Source organism: Rhincodon typus, chromosome 21, assembly GCF_021869965.1.
Source record: "Rhincodon typus isolate 14 chromosome 21, sRhiTyp1.1, whole genome shotgun sequence".
Taxonomy (NCBI): Eukaryota; Metazoa; Chordata; class Chondrichthyes; order Orectolobiformes; family Rhincodontidae; genus Rhincodon; species Rhincodon typus.
The window spans coordinates 35,546,800-35,567,235 of record NC_063352.1 but is presented as its reverse complement, the minus strand read 5'-3'; the positions used below and the strand labels follow the sequence as shown (position 1 = coordinate 35,567,235).

Below are 20,436 nucleotides of genomic sequence, written 5' to 3'. Positions count from 1 at the left end.
AGGTGGCAAGCGTGATCAGAATTGCTGGAACATACAAAGTAACAACAGTCTAATGAAGAGATAACAAGGTGTAGAGCTGGATGAACACAGCTACCCCTTATCCTGAAACCATAACTTATTTGTTCTAGATTGCCCCACAAGGAAAAACGTCTGGTCTACGTCTACTTTGTCAATTCCCTTTCGTATCTTATATACTTCAATTAGATCTCCTTTCATTCTTTTAAATTGTAGAAAGTATTAGCTTAGACTGCTTAATCTCTTTTCATAACACCAGCTCCTCATCTCTGGAATTAATCTAGTGGATTTCTTCTGAACTGTCTCAAATGTAAGGGGGTCAAAACTGAATATTGAACATTTATACTCCAGAATTAGTTATATGCAAAACAAAAGCTGTTTCAGTACAACTATACTATAAAGCTTGCAATGCAGAAATTATACAGATAAATACTGCTCACAATTAATTTAGCAATAACCTGCTCGTAATTGCTTAATTGGGGGCACCAACTGCCCCCTTCTGCTCCAGATCTCATTACAGCCTTGGTTTAAACTTGGGGAAAGAAAAAAGCAGAATTCCAGAGGTGGGGTCAAAGTGAATGCTTGGTGTTATGGGAGTGTTTAACTGAGCGTGTCAGCAAAGAATTTAGTGAAATTTAGGTTAATGAAAATCTCAGGAAGAATTCTTCAGTGGTTGGACTCATACCCCATGAAAAAGAAAAATGGTTGTTTATGGGAGATCGATCATCTCAGTACTAAATATTGTTGTAAGTGTTCTGCAGGGTAGTTTCCTAGGCCAAATGGTTTCAGCTGCTTCATCAATGATCTTACCTCCAACACAAGGTCAGAAATGAAGATGATGGGGACTGGTACAATAACAACATTCAAAAGGCATCTGGATGGGGAAATGAATAGGAAGGGTTTAGAGGTATATGGGCAATGCGACTAGATTTACCTAGGATATCTGGTAAGCATGGATGAGTTGGACCGATGGGTCTGTTTCCGTCCTGCACATCTCTATGACTCTATAAGTGTCATATGACATTAATGCCAAGCAATGTGCCTGGATATGACCATCTCTACCGAAAGCAAATCTATAACATTCAATATCATTACTGTCACTGAACCCTTCACTATCAACATCCTGGAGGACTACCATTGACCAAAAAGTAAACTGCTTTAGCCAGATAAATACTGTGGCTCAGAGAGGCTGGGATTTCTGCTGCAAGTAACTCACATGTCCAATCTCCAAAGCCTGTGCACTGTATTCAAAGCACAAGTCAGGAGTGCGATGGGATGCTGTCCACTTACTTGAATAATTCCTGCCCCAACAACATTTGAAATGGTCACCACTATCTGGGAAAATGTAGCTTCTTTGGTTGACATATTCATTCCCTCCACAAAGTGTTTGCAGTAGTGTGTAATATATACAGGACACACTAGAACAATTTACTGACTTCCTTTGACAGCACCTTCCATGACCACAACCTCTATCACCTAGATGGCCAAGAGGAATAGGTGCATGGGAACACTGTCACCTGAAACTTCAAGTCATGTGGCGGGGAGAGATGGTGATGTAGAAGTAATCCAGAATCCCAGGCTAATATTTTGGGGATATGGATTCAAATCCCATCATGGCAGACAGTAAAATTTGAACTCAATAAATTTTTTAATTTGCCCATTGTGCCCATGTAACCATTGTTGATTGCCGCAAAATCCTATCTGTTTCTTTAATGAGCTTGGGAAAGGAAATTTGCTGTCTTTACCTGATCTGATCTACAGGTGATCAGAACCACAGCAATGTGGTTGACTCTTAACTAACTTCTGATCAATTAGGGAAGGGTAATAAATGCTGGCCTAGCCACAACATACACATAAACTAATTTCTTTTTTAAAAAGCACACTATCCTGACTTGGAAATATATTATGACTTCTGTCATTGGATCAAACTTCATCTCCAACAGTACAGTGAGTGTACCAACATCACATGGATTGCAGTGGTCCAAGGAGGTAACTCACCACCACTTTCAAAATTAGAAGGAAGGCTGCTGATAAATGTTGGCTTTGCCTTTGGAATGATTACATTCCAAAAAAGGGAAAAAAATCTCCCTGAATCCAGAACACCACCATCTCTCTAAAACTAACTTTCTTTATACTGTCAGCTTCAATGTTCATCCCAGGTTCACCTATTCTATGATTTAGTTACCCTGTGGGTGAAAATAATTCCTCCTCCTTTCTCCCTTTATAAACTCCTGATTCTGTTGTTATATTCTTGGAATGTGAACCATTTAGTAAAGTGCACAATTTGTCTGAATCAACTTAGCTCCCTGTATAATCTTAAATGTCAAATCAGTGAGTACCGTAAAAGCACCAGTTTTCCAAGGCAACAGGTCTAGTTTCCTCAAAACCTCCTACTGAACATTTATTGATCTTTAAGTGAGTAATTTGATTCTTCTGATGATTAGGGAACTTACATTGCAAATTCTCCTGAGATGGGACCTGAACAATGTCTTGTTTTGAGCAACATTCCGAGTCCTTTAAATTTGTACACTTATTTCTACGAACACAGGCCAGAACTTGAAATCTGAACAGTTTTCACTAATTCAAAAATGTAAATGAAACTAAAGGAGATGATTTGGATTGACTGCCAAAGGAGGAGTGTGAAATGAGTGGAAGGAAATCTGTGGGAATGGAAATGCGACAACTCTAGCGTGGTTAGAGGGAAAAGGAAAACACTGCAGACTCCAGGAATATCCATGTGGGATACCCACCAATTTGGATCATAGGATATAATTTCAATACTAAAATTTAAAAATTGTTCTAATGTTGAGATTGTGCATCAAGCCACATAAGAGAGCAAATGTGAAACCACTAAAAAGGATAAATTGTCTCAGTGTAAATCTGACAAAAAAAACCTCATCTTTTGTATGTACAGAGCTGACAGAAGAAAGATTGACAGGGAATGAAGTAGGGCTGTCTATGGCATGTTGTAGATGAGTTACAGACTACTCCCAGCTGAATGAGATTTCAGACATGTGCTGGATGAGCTCCAAACGTGAGAAGAGATGTGCACAAATTATGGGCTCAGTGGGAAGATGCAAGTCAAGTGGTGATAGAGAAAGCACAGTTAACAGACCATATAGGGTACGCCAAGTATGTGCAGACAATTGGAATCTATAACAAGGAACTGGGGTCACATAATGCAGTTCTGCATGGCCACAGCACTAACCTTCTTATCTTTCACCTTTAACTGTGGTTTATGAAGCTACTACAGATTCTACGGCCATGAAGGTAAATTATTGCTGTTTCCAGCAATAACAAATACAAGGTAAAAACCTAGCACACAGAGAATCATTAATTTGTTTTAATACATGACTCCCTCCTCCTTTAAAAAGGGTCATGTGGAGTAATGTGAAACTACTGGACTCTATTTCCTGGCCTGAAACTACTCAGTGAAGCTTTTAATTAAACTGGGTGATAATTTACATGTGCCACTTTGTTGAAAATCACTGTTGTGCACTTGGCAGGTTGACCTCCTTATTGACTGGACATTGAGTTTTGTGATCGTGAACTGAGTCTTTAGTTTGGTGCATAATGAAACAATATGCTTTCGGCACTGGCAGAGAGCCAATAAAGGTGGAACCTAAATACAACAGGCATTCAGTTCCTCTGACTGGCCATACCTTAAAGGTGGCATTCTGAATGTCCCAGCTCCTTACTGGGGTCATTTCCCCTCCTTGAATGCATGAATCAGACAGCAGTATTGTGCCTGTCTGCTGTTCCTGAGTCAAAGTGAGCAAATACAGCAGCAAATAGGGTTTAAAAGCATGGGATGGATGACTGGACATTGGCCCTGCCTTCACTTCCTGCCAGCAATCACTCTTTTCTCCTTGATTGCAGCTCCAGAACAGGTAAGAATGTTTAAATATCCAATTGGTGACAAAGTGACGGGGAAACCTGAGAAATTGGCGAAGAAACTAATTAATGTTTAATTTTTCTGGTTTTGAAGAAAATTCCACTGAGAGTCAAAGCCCATAGTATTTTGTTTAAATTCTATAGTCAGGTTTTCCAGTCAGAAAGATGAAGGCTCTCACATTATTGATATGTGAAGAATTACACAATTGCATTAATATTTCGAGTGTGACTAAGTCTTCATCATTAGCAATGAGAATCCAAGCTTGTAGTTTGAAATGATTTGTTTAGTTAGTTTCACTCAAATACTGTAATAATTTCACATCCTGGCAATATTGGCAGAGTCTTGCTTAACACATTTTTCTGACATTCCTTCACTAACTTTAGTGCAAATAAAATCCCAATAAACTGACTTCAACTGCCATTCCAACAGCAATAGGAGCAACCCTATATCAATGTGTCACAAGAGAGCTCGCTAATAATAGCAGCAGCAATTTCTGAGTATCTATGTATGTATCCGTCTCATGTTTTTTTAAAAACTAATAGGCTACATTTTCAACTTATCACCCAGGTGTAAAACTGAATATGCAGGGTAGAGATTCAGTATAGAATCCTCTTCATTTTCATTCACAAAATCAAGGAGAATGAAATTCAGATGAATGTTGGATCCTGGATAAGTTTAGGACTGATAGTGCTATGCCAGGGGATGGACTCAAGTCAGGTCAGATATGGCAGTCAGAGGGAGCAAAAGAATAATATGATCACAACATAAAGGAAGCAGATCCTGAGTCTTCCATTTGGTCTATGTAGAATTAGGGTGTGCAGAAGGAGCAGAACTGATAACGGAAGGAAATTCAGCCTATGTCTTGCTTAAACATTTGTGGACAACTAACTCAATTGGAGCAATTCTGGGTTGGTCGTTAGACTCAATTGAGGATCAAAATCTGAAATGTAAATTCTAAAAGATCAGCTCCTGGCAAATCTCTGGGGTGGAGAAATGAGTTGTTTCAGATGAGGGTGAAATAAATAAACTAATCTGCCATTACTGTACTATGTGATTGGTAAATATTTAATTCGTAGAGGCAATAGCACCAGAAGAGACAGAACAAGGGCAGGAATTTAGACAGCTGGAGAATTTTATTCTGGATCAAGGACCTTGAACTTTTGAAACAGGGGACTACATCAGTGACTTTCATTTGATCTTTGACTCCCTGTAAAATAGGAAATATGCTGGAATGTTACCTATAAACCTACCGAGAGAATTACAAGTTAGAATGTAATTGAGGGTTTGGGCAATCTAAATGAAAAACAACAGATATCCATAGTGAGAATTACAGGCTGATATCTATTCAAGGGTTAAGTGGGCAGGTTTAAGTTCAGGAGTAACAGATATCCAAGGAGTGAGTTACAGGCTGGAATCAAATCAAGGAATGTGAAAGATTTATATATATTATTGGCTGAAATCTAAGCAAGGTCTTCAAGGCATCTTTGTATAGTACTAAGATCCCATTATGCACCATTTAGAGAAACCTGAACACCCAGCAATTAACTAACAGAAACAATGCTATAAGATTTCATATTTTTAAATAAAAGCGAACTTTATTGTACGTAAAGAGAAATTAAGCAGAGAAAACACTACAGGCTTAACATATGGCTTATAAAGACTTATGCAATATACTCACACAGTTTTACTTTTTACTCACCCCAAGAGTTCCTTTACCTTACCAAATCCTGCAATCTGAGACCAATGGCAGGGTGGCCCAATGGTTACCACTGCTGTCTCACAGCACCAGGGACCTAGGTTCAATTCCAGCTTCAGGTGACTGCATGGGATTTGTATGTTCCTGCCCTGGTTTCTTCCCACAATCCAAAGATGTGCAGGTTAGGTAGATTGGCTATGCTAAATTGCCCATGGTGTCCAGGGATGTGTTGGTTAGGTAGATTAGCCATGGGAAATGCAGGGTTACAGGGATCGGGTAGGGGAGTGAGCCTGGGTAACGTGCTCTTTGGAGAGTAGACGTGGACTTGTTGGCTGAATGGCCTGTTTCTTCATTGTAGGGATTCTATGGAACACAACAGTAATACTCAGTGCTCCAGCTATGCTCTGAGTTAAGATTCTATACAAGTCTTTCTATTAGTTTCTTGGCTCTGCAACCTTGCACCTTTTCTTTATAGCTCTCATGACTGTGGACACCACAGCTCCCGATTCTGATTGTTGTAAGATACCTAAATGATTTCTAAGCTAATTCTTCAGTGTTTTCAATTGCAAGGCTCTATAAGTACCATGTAGATATCTTCCAATAGCTGTGTGCTAGAGCAAATCTTTCAGTTGCTTTTCCCTCACAAAATCCAAACTGATTAAGAGCTCTAACCACATTTTTGTTACTACTTTCTCGCTTAAGTTGCAGGCTTGACTAACATTTATTTTCTTTGACTGTCTCAACTCAGTGAATTGTAGCCTCAAGATCAAACCTGCAATTTCTTCAGTCTATTTCTAAACTGAACTACATGCTTCTATCCATGAAAAACTTTGATAAATCAAATAAAATAACCTTTGAACCAAGGGTCCACTCTGAATCATTATCTCTATGGTAGCGTGGCATGTTTTGTGATGGTTCAATCAGAAATACAAATTAATTATTTTACTTTCAGTTCAATGCTTATTGAGCCTTCTCTATAGACTTTCTGACTTCAATATAAGTTTAGAGATGGGTGGATGGATAATTCATTGAAGAATTTTCCACTATCAGTTCTGATATTGTAAGATAACAGAGGCTGTCTTTCAATACTATAAAAGCATATGTTTGAGTTGCATTTACATCAGGTTATTTTCACCAGTTGCTCAAATTTTTCCATACTTCAAACGCTTAAATTGCTAAGCTTAAATTTTATACACTTAAACATTTGAATTATGAACTAGATGAGATTGTTGACTTGCTCGCTGAGCTGGCTTGTTCTCGTTCAGATGTTTCGTCACCATGCTAGGTGACATCATCAGTGGAGCCTCTGATGAAGCTTCATCGGAGGCTTCACTGATGATGTCACCTAGCATGGTAACAAAACATTTGAACAAGAACAAGCCAGCTTGGCGAGCAAGTCAACCTCACCCACAACTGGAGCTACAGATCTTTGCCAAAACTTTATGAACTAGATGTTTACAATAGAATCACAGACACCCAGAGTGTGTTATAGATTGGTATCTAATTCACTGCTCTAAAAGTGCCTCACAGCATTAGGGACACAGGTTTGATTCCAGCCTAGGCAACTGCCTGTTTAGAGTTTACACCTTCTCCCCATATCTGCAGGAGTTTCCACTGGGTGCTCTGGCTACCTCCCACAGTCCAAAGGTGTGTAGGTTAGGTGGGTTGGATCATACTAAATTGTTCTGTAGCATCCAGGGATGTGCAAGTTAGGTCGACTAACCATGGTAAATGCAGAGTTACGAGGATAGGGTGCGGGAAGGATGCTCTATGGAGGATCAGTGCAGACTTGATGGGCCTCTCTGCACTGTGGAGATCCTTTGACTTTATGAAGGTGGGATATATTTAGTTATAGATTCATTACCTGGGCAGCGAATTAAAATTTTTAATCTAATCAAAGGTTTGTGATGTTTACATAAAATAATAGTTAGCTGATTGTGAGTTATAGTCTGGAATTTAATCTTAGAGTCAGAATCATACAGGACAGAAACAGACCCTTTGGTCTAACTCATCTATGTTGACCAGGTACCCTAAACTGATCTAGTCCCATTTGCCAGCATTTGGACCCGTATCCCTCTTAAACCTGTCCTATTCATGTACCTGCCCAAATGTCTTTTAAATGTTGTAATCATACCCACTTCCACCTTCTCCTCCTCCTCTGGTAGCTTGTTCCATACACACGCCACTCTGAGAAAGTTGCCCCTTAGGTCCCTTTGAAATCTTTCCCCTATCACCTTAAACCAATGCCTTCTAGTTTTGGACTCCCCTACCCAGGGAAAAAAATCTTGGCTACTCACCCTGTCTATGCCCCTCATGATTTTATAAACCTCTTTTAGATCACTCCTCATTTTCTGAGGCTCTAGGGAATAAAATAGCCTATTCGGCTTCTCCTTACAGCTTACACCCTCCAGTCCCAGCAACATCTTTAAGTCTATACTGAACCCTTCCAAGTTTAACAACATCTTTCCTGTAGCAGGGAGACCAGAATTAAACACAGTACTTCAAAGTGACCTCACAAATATCCTGTACAGCCATAATATGACATCTACTCAATGCACTGACCAATGAAGGCAAGCACACCAAATGCTTTTTTTTCCACCACCCTATCTACATTGCAACTCCACTTTCAAGGAATAATGCATCTGCAACCCTCAGTCTCTTTGTTCAGCAACACTCCCCAGGGCCCTACCATTATGTGTACAAGTCCTGCCCTGGTTTGCCTGACCAAAATGCAACATCTCACATTTATCTAAATTAAACTCCATCTGTCACTCCTCAGCCCTTTGCCCCATCAGATCAAAGTCCCATTGTACCCTGAGATAACCTTCTTCATTGCCCATTACACCACCAATTTTAGTGTCATCTGCAAATGTACTAACCATATCCCCTACATTAACATCCAAATCATTTATATAAATGACAAATAACTGTGGATCCAGCGCGAATCCTTGCAGCACACCATTGGTCTCAAGCACTAGTCCAAAAAAAAAACTCTCTAACACCACCCTCAAAAGAGTTTCAGTTGCTTTATCCATAGGGTGTTAATTGAATTATCAAGAATAAGCATGTACAGGTGAAGGCCATTGACTAAGTACCTTGAGCACATACAAAAGATTTTTGAGACATTGATGCTGGCTTCTAGGTCTCCCAAGACTGAAAGCTTGAGTACATGGTTTTCTGTATTTATTTTTAAATATTTCACTTGCCCTTGAAAAATCTCCAATTGTAATGTGTTTCTTCATAACATTTAATTTCCATATTTCAGAACTGACATCTGATGTTGTCTGGGTGCATAGACAATTCATCTGTCCAATCAAGTTTTTTAATTAGTCATCTTTAGATATAACATTACATGTCTGTGACAACCTAGCCCAATTTATTAGGATATGAATAATAAGATTCTTGATAAGATTGTTGATTCAAGATTACTCACAACCTTTCTGAATATTGTTAAACCTGACTTTCAATTTTAAGTTTCCCTTTAATCCTATTTAAAACAATTCCTCAAATTCCACAGAACTCACCCTTCCCCCATGAAAGTCATTGGAATTCGTCATAAAGTTTGTTAAGCTATTAGAATATTGCTGTGTCTAATTACAGTTTAAAATGAGTGAGTTATGTTGAAATCTAAGAGATATGTTGGAGTAGTTTATGTACAGAATAAAAGTTTTTGGATGTGAAATTCAGGTTAAAATCAAATTGAGGTGTTTGGTGAGAGGTTTATATATAAAATAGCTGCTATCTGGGAGTGAGTTATACAACATAATCTAATCAAGGATTTTGGTAAAATCTAGAATATTAAAGTTAGCAAGTGAGTTATACACTGCAATCAATTCAAGGTGTTCTAGGAAATGCTTATATTTGGAATGACAGATACCCAGCAATAATTTACAAGTTGGAATCTAATCAAGGGATTGGGATATGTATTTTATAAAATCAAAGAAGCTTTCTAAACTAAAATCCTGCCTTTCATCTCTATCCTTTTGTACCATGTTCCACTAATTTTCTCTATGCTTGCTTTTTCCACATTTTTGCTGTTTCAGGAAGCATTTGTCTATATATTTACTTGCTCCATTCCCACTGAATGTATACATATGAGTTATTAATTTTCAAGAAACATTCCACTGGACAAAACATAGTGCCATATCACTTGTATAGTGCACCTTTTACAAATACCTTTTTCACTATGCTACATCTGACACACCACTCCCCTCCTTTTGCATCTCTGTCAACTCATTCTCTGCCTATCTTTCCCACTTTGCTCCACAAATGGCCTGCCTGGAGTTTGTTTAAGTACATATGTGTTAGTTTCTTGCAATTTACAGCATTCTGAGGAAGTGAAAGAGCTGTTCTGTAGAGTGAAGGCCAAAAGGGATTCCAGCCACAGGTGGAGCCTGTGTGTTACTGGTTTAGACTGGAGTCTATGCCCCTAGTGTTTTGGGCAATTGTTTACAGGTGAGCTGCAGTTGAGTTATTGATCTTATTTTTGGCAGCATGAGCTGATTTGGTGTCTGCTGATCCCGCCTGTTTGCTAAGCATCCATGCAACAGGGGTCTCTGACCTTTGCACCGCATGACTTCGGTTTAAGAGGGCTGAAGTTAGAACATAAATGAAACATTTCTGAGACAAGGCCACTTCAGAGTGAAATGTCTGGTGTGGAAACTGTACTTGGTGAGGTATTCTTGACCATTTTTATTCTGCTGCATTCCTTTAGTAAATTTCAAGTGAGCAATGACACTATTACCTTGTGTAACTGTTACTGGGTAAAGTAATTAAATGAGGTGGGCCCAGGAATTTTTCTTCCCATGTCAAGTGATGAATGTTTACAGAAATACACATAGACTTCAGGCAGTTGGTAACCTATCCAAAATTAAATAAATACAGAATAGTCCTGAAGGATGACTATTAATTAAGGGAACTAGGTTTTACTAGAGAGACAGGTTAAGTGGGAACAAAATCCCCTGAGAAGAGGAAATAAAGTAAGGGTTTTAGCAAATGCAGAATAACGAGAGGTAAACTTGCAGATTTCCTGAACATGAAGTTTCCCTTCTTGCCCTCCAGCCCTTGGAAGTTTGTACATTTCTGATGGGGACAAAATTCAGCAGCAAACCAGTATGACATCTAGGCACATTCATTCAAATTGACTTTCAGTTCCTCAACTGCAATGTAAACCGTCCTGGTGTGCCATTCTAACATGCTGAGTTTTAACACTTCTGTATTATGTATTTTATTAGTCTGCATGTTCCCAAAAGAATTGAAGAGTTCCCAGGTGATTTCCATTTACCTTTAAAATTTGAAACCCCAGTGCAGTGATAGTGTCCCCACCCTGGACCAGGAGGCCTGGTTTCAAGTCCCACCTGCTCCCTGGACAGGTTGATTTAAAAAATCAAAACCTGTAAGGCCAGAAAGATTTTGATTTTGGTTCTGGTCCTGCACTTTGTTGCATCTGCTGCAGTGTAATGGGGTATTTCATTGCTGATGACTCCCTGGATATAACGTCCCTTTCACAGTGCTGTTTTTCCTTTCCCAGAGTGCCTCATTCTCTCTGTTTGAAGACACTGTTCAGAAATGGAGACTGTACCGCAATGAGTGCATCGAGAATGTGCTGTCTCAGCCGGATTCTCTCACAGGTACCAATATAATATACTGACTAAGACAGTACCAAGTTCAGAGACCATGTCCACTTTCATTTATAATTCATCCTTTTGAGATTCCACCTCTGTTGCTCAGTGTTACAGCTATATTGCTATTTTGTTTAGTCTTTCGTGGGATGTGAATTTAACTGGCAAGGCCAGCGTTTGCTGTAAATCGCTATTTGCTCTTGAGAAGGTGATGGTGAGCTCTGTCCTGAACCGTTCAGGTGGTGTAGATATATCCACAGTGCTGTTGTGATTTTGATGTAGCAACTGTAAAGGAACAGCAGTACAGTTCCAAGTCAACATAGTGTGTGACTTAGAGAAGAATTTGAGGTCTTGCTGTTACCATGTACCTGCTTATGTTTTATTTCACAAACGTAAATGATTTTTATGAATAAAGCATAAATGCATAGAGATGTTCTACATCATATCTGTATAGTCTTTGCAAAACGAAGAAAAACAAACAAAACAATGGAATTTTGACATTTCTTAGAGCATCTCTACAGTTGCAACAAACAAAAACATTTCCTACTTATGCAGATAACTATGTTCATTTTGAAGCACCAAGAGGGTCTGACAACTGAACGGGGCTTTGTTATACTTCAGCAGAAAGACCTCAGGCAGTGGTCTTTCCCCACAATGCCTTGGCAGCTTTTGCCCCAAGCTTTAGAGCATCCCTCAGCACATAGTACAGGGCCTTGGAATATGCCAGTCTACAACTAGCAGTCAAGGTCAACTCCTTACATGTACCTGCTGTCCTTGATCTAGGCAGTTGAGGTTACAGGTTTGTGAAGTATTCTTGAACGATTCTCAGCAATTTATTACAACCCATTTTGGTATATGCCAAATACTGTTTCGACTGCACACTGATGGGGGAGGAAATGAATGATTAAGGTGGTGCTTGGGGTGATTAGGACAACAGGATAGCATTCTTAAATCCCAAAGTAATAGCTGCTTGAGACAGAATGATGGGCTTCTTTCAGCATCATTATTCTCTCATCGATCCAAAAAAAGAAAAAATGTTATTGACACACAGCAAATCACTTACAGAGATATAAACATGGCAAATTAATTGTATGAAAATTATATTCAGGGCATCCAATCAAACAGGATCTGCTATTTCCTAGTAGACAAAGGTTCCACATTCAGATATTGTCAACTTACGACCAACACAATGAAGATAGAAATCTACCTCTGTTTTGCTGCATGTGACATACCTGCATGTTATATAGTAACTAAGTTACCAGGTATAACACTCCTGTGTTATATTTAAAGATGCAGTATCTATTATGATCCTCTCTGATTTATCGTTAACTGTTTGGACTTGGATATTATCCAGTTCAGACTTATTACCGGTTCTGTTGATTTTTACCATTATTGTGTCTACATCCTAAGGTGATTTCTGCCATCGTTTCTTTGACATGCATATCTGCTGGCCAGACGCATTGCCAGGAACCAGAGTGAATGTTTCATGTCCCTGGTACATTCCTTGGATAGACAGAGGTAATTATTAAATGAAAGCAAACTATCCCAATGATGCTCCTTTAAGGCATGAATCGCTGACAAAGATTTTTTGAAACTGTAAATAACTGTCTCCAGGAGCATTAACTAAACCAACACTGCATGGCACTGTTGTACAAGTCAAACACATTTGCACCTAAAGTAAAATCCAATATACAAATAGTCTGGTTCATTATAATGAATTTTTGTCAAAAGGAATAGGGTACAACTTCTCACAGTTAACACCACATATGTGTTTTTCAAAGCAAGAGTATAACAAAGGAGGAATGCAAGCAAAATCCACTCTGTTACCAGTGACCAAGTGAAAGAAACTGATAGACGCAGAAATGTGCAACAAAAGCGAAACAAATCCATTCAACAATCTGTGGAGAGAAAACTACTTCCTGTAGTTCTGAGAAAGGGTCACTGGATCTGAAACATTAATTCTGATTTCTCTCTCGGATGCTGCCAGACCTGCTGAGCTTTTCCAGCAATCTATTTTTGTTTCTGATTTACAGCATCTGAAGTCATTTTGGTTTCTGCTCAACAATCTGTTGGAAACAGAGGAAGCCACAAATATATATAATATGGTGCATAGCCAACAAGTTCATACCTGGCCTGGAATCTATAGGATACAGATTCTGTTTGAAATCTGCACGGTATCATTATCCAGAGATTATTAGAATATAAAACATTGTCTCCTTTGGTTTTGGGATCAAGGATGTAATAGAGGGAGCACAGGATGTCTTTTTGCGGGTGAGAGGGGCAAGGTTTGTGTGGGTGTGAACAGGCAGAGATCATGATGCACATTAGAACCAGCAACATAAGTAGGACTTGGGATGTGGTCCTGACATTGGAATTTTAGGAACTTTGTTGAAAATTAGGAACCAGTATTAGCAATCTTGGCATTACTCCCACTGCCACATATGAGTACTGGAAAGGTGATATGGGGGGAAGGTTTTAGATTGTGGGACACTGGGACTGGCACTGGGGAAATGGTACAGGTACAAATCTGATGGATTGCATTTAAGTAGAGCTAAGACTGAGTTCCTTGCAGGGTAATTTGCAAATGCTGTTAAGGAGGCTTTAAACTTACTTGGCAGGGGTGTGGGAACAGAAGTGAATATTGGAAAGTACTACCAGGGTACGCAAAATACTGGGAGAACTCTAGAATAGAGAATAGTGAGCTAATAGATAGAGTGGAAGAGAGTAATGGAGTCTAAATTAGGGTTCCACTGCTGTTTGAATGCATGGATTGTCGTCATTAAGACTGGTGAGTTACAGATGCAGATTGTCATGTGGAATTATGTTTCCTTAGCAGAGACATGGGTCAAGGTAGGAGGACAGGGTGTTAAGTATTCCTGGTTACATGGTGTTTATAAAAGATATGAAAGGGAAAAGGGACAGTGGGGTTAGGTGGACTTATTTGGCAGTATTGGTTCAGGAGAACATTATTGTGATGCAGAAAGAGGAGGTCCTAGAAGATACAAGGGCGGACTCAATTTGGCTCGAATTTGAATTAAAGAACAAAAAGGGTGCAATTACACTGCCCAGTGTAATCTACAGAGCACCAACAGTGGGAAAGATTTAGTGGAGCAAATCTGCTGTGAAATTATAGAGAAGCTCAAACATCAGAGTATTTAAAATGGGGACAATAATTATCTGAATATAGATTGGCATACTGGTGGTATAAAAAACAGTGAGAAACATGCATTCCTTGATTATGTTCAGGACAATTTTCTACAACAGTATGCCAATTCCAACCAGAAATGAATCAATGCTAGACTTGGTTGTTGGGAACAAGGGCCAATTGAGTAGCATTTAGGGGTCAGTGATCATTATATCATTAGGTTTAACATAACAGCAAAAAACAGGAAAATCCATAGGTAAGATTAATTAACTAGGGGAGGGCTAATATCAATGGAGCAAGAGCAGAGCTGGGCAAATAGACTAATCTTCTCTAGATTCAGGGCTGATGCTAAAAGACTGGAGAATTGCAAATGTAATACCCCTATCCAAAATGGGGTATTGAGGATAAGCCCAGCAATTACAAATCAGCCAGTTTAGACTTAAGATGTAGGGCGATTTCTTGAAAAATGTAGTAGAGATAGAATTAATAATCATATGAAAAATTTGGGTTCACTAAGAAGAGTCAGCCTCGAATTCATCAAATTGCTGGAGTTTTTTTCAAGATGTAACAAGGAGAGAGCAATGCTGTTGATGTGGTATAAATGAACTTCCAAAAAGCATTCAATACAGTGCCACATAATGGGCTTGTGAAAGAAAATTAATGCTTGTGGAATAAATGGGGTAGTAGCAACAAGGATGCAAACTTGGCTGACACATAGGATTTTCCAGGTTGGAGGAAGGTTTGTAGTGCAGCTCCCCAGAGATTGGTTTCAAGATCCTTGCTTTTTCTGATATGTATTCATGGATAGATCTTGGTGCACAGGGGACAATTTCCAAGTTTGTGAATGACACAAAATTTGGAAGTATGGAAAAATGTGAGGAAGATAATATAAAACTCAGAATTGATATTGGCAAGTCAGCGGAGCGGTCAGATGAATTCCAAATACATAGCGGTATGAGGTGATACATTTCGTTAGAAAGAACATGGAGATACAGTTTAAAATAAATGCCACAACCCAAATGAATGCGCAGGGGCAGAAAGAGTTAGATTTATATGCGTGTAAGTCACTGAAAATGGCAGGACAGATGGAACGAGCAGTTAAAAAGCCCATAAGGTGTAATAACAGAAGTAGGCCATTCATCCCATCGAGCTTCCTTCAACATTCGGAGATCATGGCTGATCTAATAATCCTTAATTCCACTTTCCTGCCTCTGTCCCAAATCCATTGATTTCCTTACTGATTAAAAATCTCTCAGCCTTGAATATACCTAACAATCCAACCTCTATAGCTCTCTGTGGTAAAGAATTCCAAAGATTCACTGCCCTCAAATGATAAATTTCTCCTCATCTTTGTCTTACATGTCTGTTCCCTTATTCTGAGATTTTGCTGTCTGGTCCTAGACTCTCCTACCGGGGAAATAGCCTCTCCACATCTACCCTGTCAAGTCCCCTAGGAATCTTATATATTCCAGTGAGTCTGCCTCTCATTCTTTTAAATTTCAAAGAGAACAGGACCAACCTACTCAGCCTCGCCTCACCTCACCTCACCTCATAAGACAGTGCTTCCATACCTGATATCAGTCTAGGGAACCTTCTCTAGACTGGCTACAATGCCAGTATATCTTCCCTTAGATAAAAGGCTCAAAAACTGTTCATAGTATTCGAGGTCTGGTCTGACAAGTGCCTTGTATAGATTTAGCAAAACCTCCCTACCTTCACATTACATTCGCTTTGAAATAAAGACCAACTTTCTAATTGCCTTGCCTATTACTTCATGAACTTGGACACTAGTTTTTGGTATTCATGGAGCAAGACACCAAATCCCTCTGTCCTAATGCTTTCTTCAGTCTTTCTCTAATTTAAATAATATTCAGTTCCTCTTTTCTTCCTACCAAAGTACAAACCCTCACATTTACCCACATCATAATCCATAACCCTAATCTTAAACAAGATATTGTTTATAGTCATTTTGTAGTACAGAAATTTAATATTACTGAAAGAAATGATAAATTCTGTCTAAGCATTTCATTTTGCACTCATCAGGACAATTTGCAAGAATACAAATTCAAGGGGAAAGCATTATTTATACTGCTTGAGATGAGAATGTCAATTGATAGATGCACTGCCATAGAGAATGTGACAATTAATGTTGATTGACTGTTAACTGCCAGACTTTGTAATAATAATCTGATCAATAAATTAAACAATGATGTGAAAAACTGTTCTCAACAATCCCCTCCCTGGTTTACTGACCCCTCAAGAGAATAGCATTGCCACTTGTGACAAATAAACTGATTAACTCACTGACAAACTCACTTCAAGGGTGTAACTCTGTCACATTGTGACTGACTGACCCTTCAAGAATGATAACCCATTGCTGTGTAAATTGTTGAGTAAACTCAATTTTTTCCCCCTAGTTGATAAAGGCTCTGCATTCAGATACTGTACTGAGAAAGGTTCTTGGCTAATGGACAATTACACAAATGAGCCCTGGGTTGATCATTCAGAATGTGATGAAGATCATGTGTTTCTACATCAACAGGTCAGTGAGGACTACGGATGATTGGTGTGCAGGGTATTTTGGGAATGGGGCAGAGTACAGTGAGTATGGGTACAATGACTTTAAGATACAGTGACCAAGGTAAATGGTGGTGGGGTACAATGGGTTTGAAGTACAGTGAGTGACGGGTAAGGTGGCTGAAGGGTGAGGTGGGATGGTGATACGGTAAGGGTGGGATTGATGTAGAGCAACTGGTTCCCCATTGATGCCTTTGTCTATCTGTAGCTGGTCAAGCAGCAGACTCTGAGCACATTCCGCTTTGTGTACACGGCTGGTTACACTCTGTCTCTCATTACACTCATCGGGGCAAGTCTCACTCTCATCTCATTCAGGTACTTTAATGTTTATCTCAAATTATTTTTCTTTTTTTTACTTTTGCCCCTTATTTTTCTCTCGCGGTTTGCCTCCACATATTGTCCTACAGCTCCACATAACAATAGAGGATCTATTGAGAGTTACAGACAAATTCCCTCCTGTAGGGATTCTCCAAGCCCTAACTCCGCTCCAGTAGAACAGCAGGTTTTGGAACTTCGGTCTGAATCTGGCATCGTACCTGAGAGATGATCATATCAGAAAAGGAATGCTCCACTCTATTTTAAATGGTACTTTCCTTGAATGTTTTATGTTAAAGGCACTATTGTTGGTTTGGAACTGATTCTTTAAATATCCTCTTCTCCACAGGGTTCAGTCCCTGTGAAAGACACTAAATTCAGTTTCTCTGTCACAGGTCCCTCCTGCTGAGGGTGCAGTGCCAAACTTGTCAATCATCATTGCAAGTTTCTGATTCTCCAGCAGATTATCACCCTTGGAATATCAACCACCAGAGGCTTTAAACTTTTATTATTGAACAGAATCTCCAAGGGGAAATCTATTTAACTATGACTCCCAAACAGCTGATCATAGCAACCCCTGACCCCCAAAAGTTGATCCTGTCTGACACCAAACAGCTTAGACAAAGCCAAACAGCTGATTTCTGAACCTCGGACTCGAAACAGCTTATTTCCCAGACCTGGATCCTCCCTATCCCTGATGCCAGACAGTCTGTGGAGATGTGTCCCAGAGGTAGGGTGGGTTTCACAATTGAATCAAACCTCGAGGTAAAGGATGAATAGCTGGTAATCAGGAGATCATCACTTTCCTTGACCCTCAGGAAACTCCATTGCATGAGAAACTACATCCATCTGAACCTGTTTGGCTCCTTCATCCTCCGAGCTATTGCCGTGTTGGTCAAAGATGTGCTCATGGACAATCTACATGCAGGAAATGGCAATGTCAGTGTCGAGTTGCAGACTGCTGATCCAGACATGGTGAGGCATGGGGCTCCCAGCATGGGCAGGATAATAGCAATAATATTACCACTGCAATCTTACCCATTCAGCTCCATTTTTTTGCCTAACCTGTGTCAATGAGTGGGAAAATAGAGCTGTGGCTGTTTGAGTTGAGTGGGCAGGTTTAACTGTAACCAATAACTCCGACACAGCGCATCACTGTCCGGGAACAACTGTTCCTTTGAAAAAATGGATCGTGGTGTGCTTCTTTGCAATTGAGGTCTTAATGATCCATTTAATTACAGTACTGGTGGCAGGAAGCTGTTGGGGGGGTGAGGGCAACATTGTATGGCACCATTGACTTCTCCAGAACATCTGGATGTTGTGGCCATGTGTTTTTAGTGAGCTCTGCTCCCTTCACTCACATGTACCAATAAGTCCTGATGTTGATTTGCATCATCCTGTCTGAGAAACGCTTCTATGAAGCAACTTGGGATGTTTTACCATCTCAACAGTATTAAATAAATGTAAGTTGTTGGTGTTTTTGGTTGGGTTTGAGCCAGTTTCATGTCCCTGGCATGCTATTATGTTGAAATGTCTGTGTTTGCAGCCTGCCTTGAGGTGTAATTTTGCCATTTTATTCCAGGCTACAATGTGGTGTCGTTCTTCACAGATCTTCCTCCACTACAGTGTACTCTGCACCTATCACTGGCTGTTGGTTGAAGGTCTATTCCTCTATTTCCTACTCATTGTGTCTGTTTTCACTGAGCAGAAGTGCTTCCTGGTCTATCTGCTGATTGGTTGGGGTAAGATGTGTCTGACTCTTGGGTTTTCAATAAATAATGAGCTCAATGACAGAGAGTGGAGTGTAATAGCCAGCTACTTGAGTAGAAGTAGTCTTGGCATTGCCCCTGTTGGGCCACTGACTGAGAATTAGTCTGAACTTCTTTACGGTGCCAACGTTAACTCCTCAACTATCACCACAGAAGTAGATTTGGTCATTCATTATCATATTGCAGCAGCAGCAACATGTGCACAAATTGCCTGCCACACTTCCTACAGCAGTGATAATACTTCAAATGTACTTCATTGCCTGTAAAGTGCTTTGGAGTTATCCTGAGGCGATGAAAGAATGCAAATAGAGGTAGGTATTGTTTTATTTTTCACAATGGATATGGAGAATAGGCTGTCCACGTCAGGGGAAATGTAGAAAACCTTTAAGGGAATTGGAGAAATATTTGAAAAAAGGTGACAGAGATGGGCAAACAGTGAATTCTTTCCTACATTGGACTTCACAAGGTTCCATCTGGAAAAAGGTATGAAATTGTAGATCTCAGAGATAGTAAGAAATGCCGATGCTGGAATCAGAGATAACACATGTGGAGCTGGAGGAACACAGCAGGCCAGGCAGCATCAGATGAGTAGGAAAGTTGACCCTTGAAGAAGGGTCCTGACCCGAAACGTCAACTTTCCTACTCATCTGATGAAATTGTGGAACAATGTCACTTAAACATTGACTCAGCTGCTCTTTATCCAACTCCTCATGACCTGATTACTTCTGAGCAGCTCTGAGCTCCAGTCAGGCTGGAAGAGCCTCTGAAAATGCCTGCTACCAGACCCTAGAAAATGCCACCTTGCTTAGGCTCAGTGTCTCTCTAAACTCCTCTGAGTAAACTAAATAAACTAATTAACCAGTTAGCTGAAGGACCAAACCTTAAAAAGATACTAACAAAAAAACCAAGACTTTAAAGGAAACTTACTGAATTTAAACTAAATCTTATGGGAGAAAATACCTCTCTAATATTCTTTTAAGCATCAAATGAACAAACAAATTAATCACCCTTTAATGATGGATTGCAAAAAGTAAAATCCAAATTTTAAAGGAATTTAAACTAAATTGGAAATATCATTCCCGGGAGACGTTGTAGAACAGTACCTCTGGAGACCCACTGATTGCAGAAGGCTTCATATGTTCCAGCTCCCATTCCTAGGGCACAGATGTAACCATAGAATTGAGACAGGCAGTTAGGTCTAACAACACCCTCCATAGCCCACTGTCTGGACCTGTTAACTTCACCTTCTGCAGGTTAGTGTTGCTTCATACACTTATAAGTAACCGGTAAAACCAAATTAATCAATAACAATAACACGCCCTTTAAAGGTGTTTTGTAACCAAAACCAAACTTTAAAGGAAGTTTAACAAATTAAATTAAAATGTCATTGTGAGGTGAGAGAT

General features: G+C 39.6%; 1 protein-coding gene across 1 annotated transcript in view; it reads left to right on the top strand.

Moving 5' to 3' along the window:
- The first annotated feature begins 3,830 nt into the window (after positions 1 to 3,830).
- Positions 3,831 to 20,436, top strand: part of LOC109932335 (glucagon-like peptide 1 receptor) — a 30,502-nt gene continuing 13,896 nt past the window's right edge. The window contains exons 1-7 of the mRNA XM_048609702.1: positions 3,831 to 3,905; positions 11,137 to 11,236; positions 12,638 to 12,745; positions 16,790 to 16,914; positions 17,158 to 17,264; positions 18,083 to 18,239; positions 18,847 to 19,006. Of these exons, the coding sequence (XP_048465659.1) occupies positions 3,831 to 3,905; positions 11,137 to 11,236; positions 12,638 to 12,745; positions 16,790 to 16,914; positions 17,158 to 17,264; positions 18,083 to 18,239; positions 18,847 to 19,006 (832 nt within the window). The remainder of the gene's footprint in view (positions 3,906 to 11,136; positions 11,237 to 12,637; positions 12,746 to 16,789; positions 16,915 to 17,157; positions 17,265 to 18,082; positions 18,240 to 18,846; positions 19,007 to 20,436) is intronic.